Raw genomic sequence first — 16,247 nt, 5'->3', positions numbered from 1 at the left:
ACAGACTTTACTGCCAGGCTGCTTATAGCTCACTCTGTAAAACCTGTCTTCTCATAGGGTACTGTAAAATGACTTTATTTAATGGTTTTACGTTAAATTAATGAACCACACATTAAAGATGACTTTGTTTTAAATAAAGACGATCATTTTACTATCTATCATTGCCCACTCCTAAGGAAGGCTTTCTTTTTTTTTCTTTTTTTTGTTTATCGCCACTTTTAATCGGTTTTATCCAACAGTTTCTCCTGTTTCTCCTTATCTCTGTTTATTTCTGTCTGACCTTGTCCTCGTTGGACCTTGTCAGAGGGCCCTGATACATGTCAACCATTGCCTTCACCCCGTCCTCTAACTTCGACTCTTAGTGCTGTGATGACATTGGCAGAAGAGGTGCGCCCCCCATTCATTTCTCAAGTTATTACTTCTCCCTGACCTCCATCTGAAACCTGCCTTTGCTTCTTGAGTCGGCACTGCGTGAGGTCACACCAGTGTCTCTTTGAGTCTGGAAATACTACAGATGTGCATGATTGGTTTGTATAAGAAACATAATATATTTGTAATATATGTATAAGAGACTACTTTGCAAAACGTTTTAACTTTGAGAAAATACATCCTTTAATCGTTATGGCACAATTATCCAAGTAATGGGGGTGCTCTCTTATAAGAGCGACACCATACCTCACAAATAGCCTCACAAATTATCGGTTTTTCTCCTCTTTTCTAAAATCTTACAAACGTTGGACCTAACTGTCAGGGCTTTCCACTAAGACACAGACTAGCCAGCCATAATACATAAGTAGCCAGCCGGGGGGGGGGGTACGGGGGGGGGGGGGGGGGGGGGGGTACGATCTTATATACTGGTCTTAAATGTAATAATAATAATAATAATGTTACATTATTATTATTATTATTATTAGCCTAAGTGTGCCTGCAGAACAGGCAGCCTATATTAATTTCTCAGACATTTTCTCTATTATTATTTTTTTTATTATTATTATTATTATTATTATTATCAGCATCAATGTCTACTCTATATATTATATTATTATTATTACAAAATATCGCATCTTCTTTTATTCATTAGTGTAACTAAGTATGCCAGACGCTAATGCACCAATAAAAACTGTGATTTGCGCACTGAAAATAATAAATAATAGGCTATACAAGCTCACATAATATTGCATCATGAGGCGTTCTGGGCTTGTAAATATCTTATTGTCGGTGCATGACACCTTCACAGTCTGCAGTGGTGGCTACACAATTAAACACTCAGTGAACGTTTCTCCCTTAGCAACTAATGAAAATACACTCTTAGAGTCCGTTTGGTTTCATTTGTACAACCGACAGTGTTTTTTGATGCCAGCACGTGTCGCAGGTATTGCTAAATGGACGCTGGAAGAGAAGAGTGGATTACCGGTGACAAAATAAGCGTATTATGGTGAGCCCTGCTTCTCGCCTCCGACTGCCGACACACTGACTCCGCTGAGTGCGCGCGCACACACACCGCGTGTCGGGGCCGCGGATGAGTTTCTCTCCCTTGTGATCAATGAAGTCGGCGATGATCGGAGTAATTTGTGATTATTATCAGTACAAGCACAGCGAATCACAATTTTAATGAGTGCGGTTCAGTTTGACGTTATTGTCAGTCTGTTAGAAAAACATTTAACTTTATTAAAATCGAAAAATAATAGTCATTAAAGTAGCCGGCTGGAGTTAACTGTGTAGTCGGCTATATGGCCGGCAGCCGGCGCTTGTGGAAGGCACTGATGTGCATAGTGAACTATGTTATATATAGCATGAAGCAATGGAGGCGGTGCGCTAATGTCACTCCATAAACAAAATTTGGAGACACTGAGAAGAATAAGCAACTAAGCTAAGCCTCAGCTAACCAATTATCAACTGTAAAATCGGGACATCATGGGGTGGGATTAAAAAGAATTCATGTATATTAAAATTGCATGTTCTAAAAACCCTAATATTTACTTGAAAAATATCTTCTATATGTCTTCAGAATGGGGTACTTTGATTTCTTTTCAATGTAGATGGTTTCATATTCAATGTTCACTTATTTTTCATAAATAAATAATTGGCATTACTTTGAAACAGGTGGGGTATATCATATTTTCAGATAAGGCTTTAAAGCAGGCCATTTTAAGAACATCTGAAATGGAAATCGGCACTTACTGTTCAGTGAAGTAAAACCCTATACATATGTGGAAGGTTGCGTCTCTGTAATCCTTTCTATTTGACCCCAGTTCCCTTTTTTCCCTTCCTGACATCCTGTATCTAATGGGAAATACTGCATACGTTGTGTTGCAAGATAAATCAGTCAGTTTGTTTATTTTTTTCTTTATCGGGATTAAAAAGCCTCAACTATATTTGCACGTTTGTCGGGTGGCAGTTTTGTGTTTTGCTGGTGAGATTTGGCATGAAATCTGCAAAGGCCACGTCTTTTGGATTAGCTTGTCACTCAGAGAGAAAGTTTCTGACAATGTGGGAGAGTTCAGGACAAAGCTCTTCTCTGATTAGAATGTAAAGAGGGAGGAAAATGGGTGTAGGGAGTTTGTGTGTGAGTGCACATGTTTCTCTCCATCTGCCTGTCGTCTCCCCACTTACCCCGTCTCTCTTATTCACTAACATTGCCATTTCTTTTCCTCTCTGCCTCTCTGAAGTCATGTCAAATAGCCTTGGGGGCAATGGGCTTCTCCTCTTCCCTCTTTCCTTTTGAAATCTCAGATTCCTGAGTGACACTCTGCCGGCCCAAATAACAGACTTTCCAGTGCAACGAGAGTGACTCAGAAGACAGGAACCATGTAAAATTGTACGCATATGAAGTTTGACATGATAGCTCCTTGCCTGATATGGGCATTTCAAATGAATTAACACTTTTTTGCTATGCTGTAGTCTATTATGTTGAATTCAAAAGAACCACTGTTGTTCACAGCACTGAGTGGCCTCTTTGTGTAACTCTAACCCAGTGTTGGTTGGGTGTGCTAACCTGCCAGATCCATAGAAAATGTTGTACTGTGTGCTGCTCCAAAATCCACTCAAGTGACTTATTTACTTTATGCCACATTTGAGCTACAAAACACGAGGTCAGTAAACTGCAGCTGGAACAGAGAATTTAATTGGCATTAGCACATTTGAAACACTTTATGGGAAGAATATTTGCAGGTGTGTTTTCTTAATGGCCAAATAAAATGGACATATATTATATGTTATATATTTATACTATAAATGTATAGCTTTCAAGTCAAAACACCGTTTAGCTAGTATACTGTTCATCTTAATGAAACAGAAATTCAATATCACAATACTCACAAATGTGTGCATTTTATAGGATTCCAGTAGATTGCATCTTATAGTAATGTTTTGCCCATTTATCAATAAGATGCCACTTAGTGTAGCATCTGTATAATAGTGATTGTTTGATATAAAATGTATCAGAGGGAAAAAATTAACTATATTTGATGACTAAACCAATACATTCACTGCATGCTTAGTTTTCTGTCTTTGAAAATGTGTTGAATTTGAGTTGACATCCATATTATCATCCATAAGCTCTTTGGGCATTTTATCTGATACATATGCAAACAAACAATACCGTTCATAACTTGAATTAATTTTACCTAATATTATCAGAGCCGATATCACAGATATATGAATATCATCTGACACATTGATACACGTTATTTTTCCCTGATAATGGTAATAGCATTGCCTTAAAAATACAGTGTATAGTTACCAGATTCCATGAAAACATGACATTTTCATGATCATCAAATGAGTTGCCAAATGAATCAACAATATTGTCAAGTTTTTATAGCTAATCTGCCTATAACTCTCAGTATCATGGAGTTGCCTCTTTCCTGGTGACATTGAGATTGGTGCTTTGTAGGAACCATTTAATTAAGTTGCCAATTGAAGACCTGTGAGGGGGCTGTTTCTCAAACTAGAGATACTGATGTTCTCAAACAAAGGAAAAGATAACATGAACAATGTCCTTTAATAAAAAAGCTTGATGTGTACGGCAATTATTATTTATATACAATCTATTTTTGGTTTATACTTGAGGTACCTCTGCTTCCCCCCAATAATAAAAAGAAAAGACCCAGCCATGACCTAAGCATGTGCCAAAGTTATCTTTGGCAATAAATGTTTGGACTATGTACTAGGCCTGGGCGATAAACCGAAAATTTACCGATACCGAAATTTACGATGATAACCGACGTCATTTTGGCCATGTTGGTATATTCGGTGTCATGGGCATAACATCCACTAGGGACAGGGGACATGTTAGGGCCACTTGATTAATCTACCCCAGCGTATACTGATGTGCTTATTTTACATTAATTTGATGGTGAACTCCACCTGCTGATGCAACACCAGCTATGCCAGGTTAGTAATCAAGCGGACAGTTTGTGTAATGATGCTGCGTTCAAAGGCTGCAACAGGCCACTGTCTTCGGCCGGGCCGGTCCATTGATCAAACATTTGTGTTTTGTTTTTTATTCACTCAAAATAATGACTGTATTTCCAGCTAGAAAACGCGCATCTCTCCCCTCCCTACATTGTTGTGTGCATTTGTGTCTCTGCGTGGTCTGACACGTGAGTGTCCTCATGCTCGAAAACATGACTTCTCGCGTACGTGGCGTCACTCCCCGAGACGCAAGAAGAAAGCAAAAATGTATATTTTTTACTAAGGAAAATGACAAAACTAGTAACGCGTTACCGGCATCACTGATTGTGTAGCTTAAGTGCAACATGGAGCATGAAGATGTAAAGACAAAATAAAAACAGTAGAATTAACTTTGAGCAAGTTTGGAGGAAAGTCGGAGGTGTGGACCCATTTTAAACAAGTCGTGGGCCGTGGTAATAACATTTGTCGGCTTTGTCGAGTGCATTAAGTGCGGCACTTGTTGCATTATTCATTACGATTCCTGTAGTTCAAACAACTCGCAATTGTAGTCGAGAACGTCAGTTATAACAGCCCACGTATTAAACAGTTGTCGGGTTTAAATCGGTCTCGGGTTCATAATTACATTCAATGTGTCGGCCGGGCTCGGGCACAATGTGCACGGGCTCGGGTCGGGCTTGATTCTAAGCTCTACTCGGGTCCAGCCGCGACTTTACTGAGGTTCACCCAGTGTGAGCAGCAGGAGGACGGTCAGCTCACCTCCCAGAACATGGCACTGAATCGCTGGAAACTGATTTAGGGACTGTCATCAAATTACTTAGCATAAATATATTAATACAAAATAATTGCAGTTCTTTCAATATCTTCCATGTCATGGGGCCCAGTGACTCCAGCAGCAGATTGTATTAGTAAACTGGACGAATGAGACACAGCTATGTTTATTGTACTTTAGTGCTTCCTCTATTTTATATGAATATTAATATGCAGAAATCTTGATTTTTTTCTCAATAGCTTCCATGTCATGTGACCCACTGACTTCTGAAACAGATTCTGTGTCTATCAAAAATATATAATGATAAAGAAAATAATGGTAAAAAAAGTTCTCTAATGCTCAAGAGGTTAACATATTATAAAGCAGCAATGGGGGGGAGGTTACTTATCATTCATTTATCGTTATCGAGGTGAGTTGCTCAATATATCGTGATATTGATTTGAGGCCATATCGCCCAGCCCTATTATGTACGATTGTACATATTGCCTGTTGTTGTCCTGCAGACTACCAGGGCCGCAAAATTGTCTGACACCCTATTATTTTTAAACTGTATGCTCGGTAGTTGTCCAGTGTAAATTAGTTGATGTGTTTTTTCGTATGGTTGGTTTGTAAAAAAAAATAGTTAATGGTGGAGCTGTATGGAAGTAGAATCATGTCATTAATCAAGAGCATAGATTTTCAGTTTGAGAGCATGATTTCATTCCTTTTCAGTGACACAGCTCCTTCGCGTGCTCAAATTTTTTCTCCTCATGCTCACATTTTGTGCTTGCATTTAAATTTCTTCTGCTTTCTTTCAAAATGTCTGCTTGAAGTAAAAAATCACATGCCTGTGTTCACATTTCTCCTTCTTGCACACAAAAATGTTGCTCGCATTCAAATGTGCCCTCTGCGCGCTCAGATCTAAGTGCACGCGCTCAGAACACACACCTGCTCACAGGTCAAGTTCTGCTCTCGGATCTCTCCTCTGCTCACGGATTTTTCTTGTGGATCAACACTGTCAACCAATAGAGGGCTGGCTACTGTTGACCAATCAGATTATACCCGCTTCTTTGCGGGTGCGTTCGTTGTACAAGGAGCGTCGCATACGGACGGGCACTCTTTCTACCAGGTTTATCTACTTCTGTCCTCCGGGCTGTTAAATGTGGTGGTTCCCTTTATTTTATGACGACTTTTAGAATAAAATATCAGTTAATTAACACACGAGCGCCCGTGTTTTTCATTACAATAGCTGTATCAACATAAAGTAGAACAATAGCTGCTCTACTTTCGCCATATTAGACAATAGAAATAGAAATTGACCACCATCTTAGCCACAGTACCCCAACAGTATTTTGACATTTTTTATTGTGATGTCGCAACATTTTGTGCATTGTTACATTTCTAGCTCTGGCCTCCCACTTGTCTCTCTTTTTGGTTAGCACCAGTTTTTTTGGCTGTTCTTTGAAAGGAGTAGTACATTTCCTTACATTTTCTCATATGAACTATATATATTTAATTATTTTGAGAATGTTATTTTTAAAAGTATAGCTGGTTAAAATGAACCAACTATACTTTTATTTATATTCTCTATTCTTTTATTTATTTTCTCAAAACAATTATATATGTATATATATATATATATATATATATATATATATATATATATATATATATATATATATATATATTGATAATGGCCTTTGGTCACCTAATAGTTCTTTTTGCAACCGTATGTCATAACGGAAATCTTTTCTTCTAGTTTAGTAGTTTATTGCTATCTAATCTCTAATTGTTGGTATTAGTAAGTTATAATTGGGTTTGAACTGTATGCATATTTGCAGCTAGTGTTGTTGTGCATTGTTGGCTAAAATACTTCAAGCCAATTCACGCTTTTTTAGAATCCCACCAATTAACTATTAATTGTGTAGCTTAAATAAATACATACAAAAATCGCAGGATGGTAAGAGGGAGCGGGTTGTTTCTCAATGCAGGCATGCTACTCTCCCCCTCGGTAAATCCTTCAGTTAGCTTGGTGAGGATTAGGTCTGAAAAGTCTCTCATTTGCCTCCAAAGCCCTCAGGGATTCATTGGTGAATAAATCCAGCTTCTCCACTGCTTCCATCTGATTTTTAGTTTGGTATTTGTTTTATTTATTTTCATTGCAACCCGATTCCTGCTCTTTTATAGCCTGTGACTGACTCTGTGATTAATTTCACTTTTGCTGCTGGGTATTGCACACTAATTTAGAGATATATGAAAGAAATGGCACATTTGACTGGCTGTCAATTTTAACACAAGTCTGTGCATTTTAGCTTTTTAGCTTTTTTTTGCTCTTGAATTGGGTGGAAAAGGTTAGAATAAAGGATATGTATACCTCTTTTTATCCCAGACAGGTTTCTAAGCCTTAGCAATAGGCCCATTTTTGCAACGGTGCATCACAAATACATAGAAAAAAGCTTTGGAGCGTTTTACCCTCGAAAAACGTTCACCACATTCCCATATGAATCACAATGTACATTGAATAGACTAGGATCCCAGTGGAGCTGAAAGCCTGAGGCTATGTGGGATACACCCTAATGGAACACAGCTCTGGGATAAAGGTAATGGATGGTAAAGACTACTGGAAACTATCACTGGGATAAAAGGGACAAGCCTGGAGAGATGGGGTATATCCCAGCAAGTGTCTGACTGAAATCGTCTTTCTTCCCTAAGGCTAGATTTCACAACTATTCCCACTGTGAAACAATACTTGCTCAGAAGGAATGTCTGTCAAGTAACAGTCAACCTTGAAATGGTAGATTTAACAATTAGTTTGGGCTCTTCATTTCCTTTAGAATGTTATCTTGAGGGATGATTCTTAATGTTCTCAAGAGATAAGGAGGTGCAATACGCAGTATGTCTTGAAATTGGAACCATTTTTTTTTCTTCTTCAAGTTTTTCTTGTTTTTTTGTTTCCTTGCTTTTAGGTAGAACACAATGTGAGGAGTTAATGTTTTTTTTTTTTTGTTTGCTTTATTTATCTGCCTATCAAAGCAGTTGAAAGGTCTGAGGAGGATGCTATTACACATGAATTGAACCCAACTAAACCAGACAAACCAGACTATCCAAGAGATAAATTCTAGTTTTTGCTCTTTGCTCTATCTTTCCATGTTTCCTCCATGTTGTGTAAGAGGTAGACTATATTAAGCCGGGCTATGACAGACACAGGGACCCCAAAGAAAGAAACAATTAGAGACTATGATGAGGGATGAGTGGAGGCGAAGGTAGAGTCATGGCCAGTGATGATATAAACAACCTCTACTGTACATCAAACACCTTTTGACTCAGTGTGGGAGAGAGATATAGAGGAAGAAATTAAGGACGCACAATGAAAGAAAGGATGATGGCCTATGATGAAAGATGAGACAAGAGAAAAGGCAGAGTCATGGCCAGTGATTATATAAACAGCCACTACTCTACATCAGACAAACATGGTTCCCAATGCTTCACCTTGGCAAATGCTCTGCCATTAATGCAGGTCTTTCGGTCAGCCCGCGTGCATCTTTTTGCAGTTTTAAATACACCCCAAACTATCTACATAGAGCGGTGTTAAGTTTTATGTTGATGGAGGAGCAAAAAGAGGATATAATACAGTATTTCCTGGTTACCATTGGTTAACCCTGTGGTTTCACTATTATCATTGTTGAAGCTCTAGACCCTTTAAAGATGCTTTCATAATGGTCAACAATGGTACAGAATCCATTTCAGGAACTTTGCAGGTGTGTTATGGGCGGCTGTGGTTCAGGGGTAGCGCCAGTTGTTATTGGAAGGTCACTGGATCGATTCCCCTGGTCTGCATGTCAAAGTGTCTTTAGGCACGTTACTGATCACCAAACAGCTCCTGCTGGTTGGTGTCTTGCATGCCAACCAAGGCCATCAGTGTATGTATGAATTACTGTAAGTTGCTTTGGACAAAAGATTCTGCCCCAATGATGTGTTTCAGATTTATAAATGGCTGCTACGATCATCTTGATGCTGAAAGCAGCTGAGTATGTAGGCCTCCCAACACATGGGACTAAGCTGAACCCCCAAAATGTTATTATGCTTTCAATAAATGATACGCTGCTGTGCCACAAAATGCATGCAACTGTCTAATATACAGCATCAGACAAACACAGTGAACCAGTGCAATGTAGAGTTATATTAAAATATCAGTGACCATGCTACAACTTGATATAGCAGTGTCCCATGAAGACCCACGCCCGGCAGTCACAACAGCAGATCAAAATGCCAAGTTCTCCACAGGGATGCCATGCCAAGCTAGAGGCTGTTTTACATTCTTTGGCAGTGCCTCATCTTCCAACGTAGGGGTTTCTAGAGTGGCAGGCGGTTGTACTTTTTATTTTCCAGCATTACAGATTGGCCTCTGCTGCTGTAGGGTAGCTTTTTTAAGTAAAGTGTCCTGCTGGAGCCTGATCTCTCCGACTCCCCCGCACTGTATCATTAAGCCACAAAGAAGTATGTGAAAGTCAGTGTCTCTCAGCTGGGGATCCTATTTGACTGAAGCTTCCTCTGTTACAGTATTCTGGTTTAGGGTTCTCTACACTCCTATTGAGCATTTATTTAAGAGCCTAATATGTGTTTTTGTAAAAAACCATTTGGCTATTTGCAGGCTTTTAAGAGAGTCAACAGTGAAAAGACATCATATTATATATTCAGAGGAGCAGAATTAATTTTGTTTTTCTGTCAAATCTCCAAAATCTCAAGCCTCATTGACGGTCTTTATTTAGATATTATCTTGTGAGGATTTTGTTTTAAGATAAAATAGGAAGACATTTATTTGAAGAAAAAGTAACATCAAATGACCCTGCTCTTTGTGTCTTTTATCTCTTTTTTCCATGCATTCCCTTCGGACCCTCCCCTGAAGCTGAAGAGTATGCTGTTGAAGGTAAGACCGATGCTTTTCTCCTCAGGCCCTCTGATGGCTTCCCTTAAAGCTGCCATGGATGCTGATGCTGGCTGCTTGATAATGCTGTGTGCCCTCCCTCTGGGGAGGAGCATTGTCATATTGGACTGCGGTTATAAGTGACTTCCAGGGGGCCTAAATTTCAGTTTCTGAATAAGACAAAGTGACGGATACAACCAAAACTATTACTATTTTCAGTATTTATTTTATCTTGTCTTTTTTTTATTTCTTTTTGTTTTGATGGCTGTTTATCTCTCTATATAGGCATATGGTTGATATATTCAATGAACCAAAAATAGGAAAAGATGTGTAGGACTTGAGTAAATAAACTAGTTAACTAGGTTTTGTTGAACATATGACATGGTGGTTTTGAAATGCTGTCCTTCTGCTTTCCTCCCTGTCCTGGGTGAACGAAGGCTGCCCTGCCCTGAGGTGCCTCATTAACCCTTGGGCAGGCTAACTAACCAGGACTGGAGCAGATGTTATGGATAGATCAGCCTTAGCTTGTCTGTCTGTATGCTGCTGCCTGTCTTTACTTTGCACAGTTCAGGAAGTTCTATACCCACTGGATGATTGAGTCTGTTTGTCAGTCAAATCAGACACAAGCTTTTTGTTATATCTATATATATATCTATATATATATCTATATATATATATATATATAGATATATATATATATATATATATATATATCTATATACATATATATATATATATAAAAATATGTATATCTCTATATATATATATATATATATATATATATATATATATATATATATATATATATATATATATATATATATATATATATATATATATATATATATATATATATATATATACCAAGCAAGAGCTGTTTATCTTGCTGCATATTGGAAATATAAAAGCATAAGTAATAGTGTAATTCCGTTGTTATCAGCTAACCCAGTGAACTCTGTTTGAATTTTAGTCTGCGTTTGGTATGTAGAATGTGTGTACTTGTCGACTGTTAAAGGGAAATGCTCCATGTTGAGGTAGAGAGTTGCTAATTCTCTGAAGAATTTTAGACTTGCAGTGATGAATCAGATCTCCTTAATACATGCAGCATGGAGAGAAGACAGTGTTCTCTCCAGTCTTTCAAATGTTTCTGACTTAAATACAATTGTTGATGCTTTCTTGGACAGTACTTGTTATCATAGTTACCATGACAGACAAGATTACTGCCCCTCAGACTTCCTGACCTGTGCTAACATTGTGTGTGTGTGTGTGTGTGCGCCCTTGCACCACTTCCATGTCAGTACTGCTGGGGCCATTGATGGGGAAATGTCAGGTGGAAGGTAGGGAGCAGGAATGAATAGTGGGAATTGTGCAATTCTGTTTGACAGAGTAGCCCCTTCAGACTGAGTGAGGAGCAGAATAGGACGATAAAAACTAGGTAATTTAATCTGTGTAAGTATAAGATCTGTGGAGGATAGGGAACTGTTGAGGGACCATGGGGTCATCTGTTAACTTTCATCAAACTGTGGAATTGGAATCAGACCTTAACCTGTACAGATTACAGTACCAAACAGTCTCCTACTTTCTTACTTGAAGTATGTTCTGCAAATATGTCTTTGCACTGGGCAAGGGCATGCGTTGTAGGCTAAGCTTCCTATTCATTATATGGGCTCCCATAGAGGGGAACACCTCTCCTTGTGCAGAGGTCTCTGTGTTTTTTCCCTTATGCCATAACTGTAATATGAAAGATCCCTCTGTTTTTTTTATTGAATTATGAAAACGTTGAATGGCTATGAGTTTATTTTGACTTCAAACATATTTCAGGGTCAGAATACAGTGTTTTGTGCAAGTCTGAATACTAAAATGTATTTGTAACACCCATTTGTGCTCTCTAAAGCCACGACATTTAATTAAACATTAGAAAATAAATTATTCCCCGTTCCTACTGTGTTGTGTATCAAAAAGACAGCTCCATAGATTTCTTAAATGGCTCATTGTCTCTGATCCAAACCCGCAGAGTACAACTTTTTTTGTATTCCTCCTATTTTTAGTTTCCCTGTGAACGTATTTGGTCTAATTAGTGTCTGTGACCATGTGTTCAAAGGTTGGTTGAGATTGATGGTGCAGAGAGAGGTTGAAAGCCCTTGAGAGGCCAGTGCCCCTGGAAGGTGGCTGGTGGCCCTCGGCTCTTACACTGTAGGGCCTCAATTGATGATCTGCCTGCGACACTGACCTGTTTTTACCGGCAAGCCAGCCACACCATCTGTGTACTGATAGCCAAGCATGTGTGTGATGTATAGTTTCATTATGTAAGCAGAGGTTTACCTCATTGCGTGGTGCAGTGGTTTTCCTGTAAAGACTGATGAAGAAGTGGTGTGAGGGTTTGATTTGCTGCTAGTAGGGCTGCATCGACAATTAGTTTTTATTATCGATTAATCTTACCTACATGACATGATACATGATCAATCATTTAGTCTATAAAATGTACAGAAACTACAATAAAAGGCTCATCACAATTTCCCAGAGGTGATACCCTCATATTGCTTCTTTTGTCCAACCAACAGTCCAAACCCAAAGACTCTTCATGTATTATCATAAATGACAAAGAACAAGAACTTATACATTTAAGGATGCAAAACTGGAACGTGTTCTGCAAATATTTACTTGGAAAATGACTGAAATTATTCTCTATTATCAAAATGGTTAAATTGATATTTTTTACTTTCAATCAGCTGATCAATCAATGTACTAATTGTTGTAGCTCTAAGACCTATTTCAGATGACTTGATTTAATGGGAGAATGCAAATTTCATGCCCTTGTGCAAGACACCAAACACCTTAGTGCTCTAAGTCGTGTTGCTGGAGCAGAGAGTTGTTGACAAAGACTGCAGTGGTATAAATGATATTTTCAGTTTGAGTATGTGTGATTGGGGGACTATCTCTGGCTAAGAAATTGTTACAACAAGAAAAAGTAATACATTGCTGAGACGGTAAAAATACAAGCTGTTCATTCAGATACTGAAGGGTAACCATTTTTAATTTTCCTTCAAATGATGATCTGACAGACCATGACCGTGAACACGGCTGAGAGAAAAATGGCTCATACACAATTGGACAGTAACAGATCAAGCCTAACCCTGGTCACAGTGGCTGGCCTCTGAGACTGCCTGATAGATTTAGTGACCTGGTGCATTGTTTGGGTGAGGAATGTACTGAGCTGCCCATGCTGATCTTAATCCATCTGATCAAGGCTAATGATCTTTTCTCTATGAGCCTTGCAGGGCAATAACAATTGTTTTTTCCTTCCCCAGCGTAAAAATAATGGGGTTTGATGTTGGCTAGAGATACAGGATTATAGATTTGAGTGGGGCCTGTAGTTATAAGAGATTACTTTGGCTCATCCAAACCAGATTATGTATTTTATTCTTATTCACTCAGGAGAAATAAAACAAGATCATAGACCAAAAACTTGAATGTTTTCTAAATGCATGTACATCAAGGCAAAAGAAGGAGAAAACACAGACCAAGGCAAAATAATTGCACTGATGTTATTGTGGTATTAACCTAGATTTGTTTGTTTCTGGAACAAATGGTGCTTGTACGCAATCCTTTATTCAAATGTAACTGCTGTTGTTATTTTGAATATCACTGGCTAAAAGGCAGGCCACCTGGGTGATGAAAACTATTTTGATCTTGCCAAAACATTATACATTGCAGTAGCAATTGAAAACAATAGGCATTTATTTATTTAACAGCATAGCATAACAACACTTTTGTCCATTCTTTCCAATCAATAAAGCTTAACTGTGCATTTTTCATTGAACACACAAGACATTTGCAGTGTTCAAACACAGCAATCAATTGTGGAAGATTGCTGTCTAGCTGTTTACTCACAAGCATTTGAAAGAATAGGCTGCATATAAACAAACATACATAAACATATGCACACAGTTACCTCACTGGAAGGGAAAATTGACCAAGGATTGGAAGGCTGGAACGGAACTGAATGGTGTCTTTCTTCAGCTCTGAAATTGCTCAAGAGCCTTTGGACAGTAGGGTGCCTTGATGTTGCCTCTGCCTGCCCAGCCTCTGCCAGATGTTGCAGTGAGATTAAGCCTCCTCAGGTCCTGGAGGATCCAAAGTCTAGCCATGCCTGTTCTCACAAGACGTTAATTTCACCCCACTCAGCTCCCACTCTTTTCTCTTTTTCTATTTTTCTGCTTTGCGATAACAAAGCCTAAAGGGATAGAGTGGGCGTCCACTTGTGAGCAACTCCAGATGCTTCAGTGTCAGCATGCGTGGCCACAGGCAACACTGTTTGCTGTGATGGAGAGAAAAATGGATTGTACAATGCATGGCCTGGAGCTCTGGTAGTGTTTAGTGTTTGTGTGTTTGTGTTTGTATGTGTGTGTGAAGAAGAGCATTAGGTGTGCCAGATTGTGTTGGTCTGCTTGAGGCTTTTTCTTTTTTTTGCATTCTAGACTAGTTCAGTGCTGTAAAACTTTTAAATTACTCCCAGCGAAAGCCTACATATATATATACATATATATATATATATATATATATATATATGTATATATATATATATATATATATATATATATATATATATATATATATATATATATATATATATATATATTTATATATATATATATATATATATATATATATATATATATATATATATATTTATATATATATATATATATATATATATATATATATATTTATATATATATATATATATATATATATATATATATATATATAGTATATATATATATATCAGAGCATGTGAGCGGAGCTGAGCAGCCAGAATTTCCGCTCCCCGCTTCTGTGGGTGTTCGTTCCTTCGCTCCATCGCTCAAAGTCATACCAGACAGCTCCGCTCAAAGACCGCTCTCCGCTCACCTGAAATTTCATTTGCTCCACGCTCGCTCAAATTTAAAATATGGAGCAATTCCTGACATTGCACCTATATGACCTGCAGGGTTCTCCACAGACGGTGGAACAGCGGAGCTGCGCCGCTATACTGCTAGCTCAGCGCCACTATACTCATTTTCAATGTTAGCTGCTTTATAACGGATGTTAGTGGGCTGCCGCGGTCTTCTCGTAAAAAAAGCGCCGGACGGACGGACGCTCCCCCCCGGATGACGGTTCGCCTGTCAGCTTGCTTTTCAAAATATTTTTACAAACTCCATCTCTCAACAAATGACCTCCTTGAAGGCACACGTGAGTCTGTGTGGACTTGTGCATGCCCTAGACTCGTGCAGAGCGGTATCGGAGTGGAACTGGAGCGAAATATATGTTTATGGGAATTTTTGACCATTCTTCCAGAAGCTAATTCTAATTCAGCCCAAAGGTGTTCTTTCGGTTGAGGTCAGGACTTTGTGCAGGCCAGTCAAGTTCATCCTCACCAAGACGAACATCATTGTTTTTAGCAAACTAAATTCTTCATTACAGCTTTGAAGTCAACTCATCTTGTGTTGACTGTTTTTTCTCTTTCTACCACACGCAAGTCGTAACTGCAGCACTTCTACTGTATTATAATGACGTAGCATGCAAGAAGGTTTGGAAGGGGATTGCAACACTTTCTTCAAAGTACTCCTGTGTACTGAAAGTAAATTTGTTGTGCACCTCTGTGCGTCTGTTGCTTTTGAAATCGGAAAAAAAAGACGAAGTCTTTTAAGCATTTCCCAATGGACTTTGGGGTTATGGGGTATCTGGAGTTTATATTGCTTCGTCTCTCGTTTGGTTGTCCTCACCAACTAATTTATGCCCCGTCAGGGATATGGTTTAAGTAATCCCCCACTCTTTCCAATCCCTGTGCAGCCATCACTCTGTTTTCTTTTCTCTCTTTCCCTGGCCTTATCCTACACCTTTCTTGTAGCTTTATCCCTGTCTCATCACTCTCCCATTTTGTTTTGAGTTCTTGCTACCTGTTTTCTCAACATATTTGAATTTCTTTCCGCTCTACCATTTCCCACTCCATGTTCCGCTCCTCTTTTCTTTGTTATGACCTACTTCTTTAATGTTCTGGTTGATAAATATATAGGTTGTAGCTAAGAGACTAAGAGGAGTGAACGGACAAAGACAATTTTGAAAAGAAAATGAAGTGATGCAAGGTTTAATTACTGTTGGCTGCACTGTGGCATTTTG

General features: G+C 38.6%; 1 protein-coding gene across 8 annotated transcripts in view; it reads left to right on the top strand.

The window, feature by feature from the left end:
* nrxn2b (neurexin 2b) overlaps positions 1-16,247 on the top strand; it is a 661,557-nt gene that overhangs the window by 123,176 nt on the left and 522,134 nt on the right. For all 8 annotated transcript variants that reach the window (XM_030429949.1, XM_030429947.1, XM_030429950.1 and 5 more), the window contains one exon: positions 10,071-10,091. In XM_030429949.1, coding sequence (XP_030285809.1) covers positions 10,071-10,091 — 21 coding nt within the window. The remainder of the gene's footprint in view (positions 1-10,070; positions 10,092-16,247) is intronic.

The sequence above is a fragment of the Sparus aurata genome, chromosome 10, assembly GCF_900880675.1.
Source record: "Sparus aurata chromosome 10, fSpaAur1.1, whole genome shotgun sequence".
NCBI lineage: Eukaryota > Metazoa > Chordata > Actinopteri > Spariformes > Sparidae > Sparus > Sparus aurata.
This window is presented reverse-complemented; position numbering and strand designations above follow the sequence as displayed.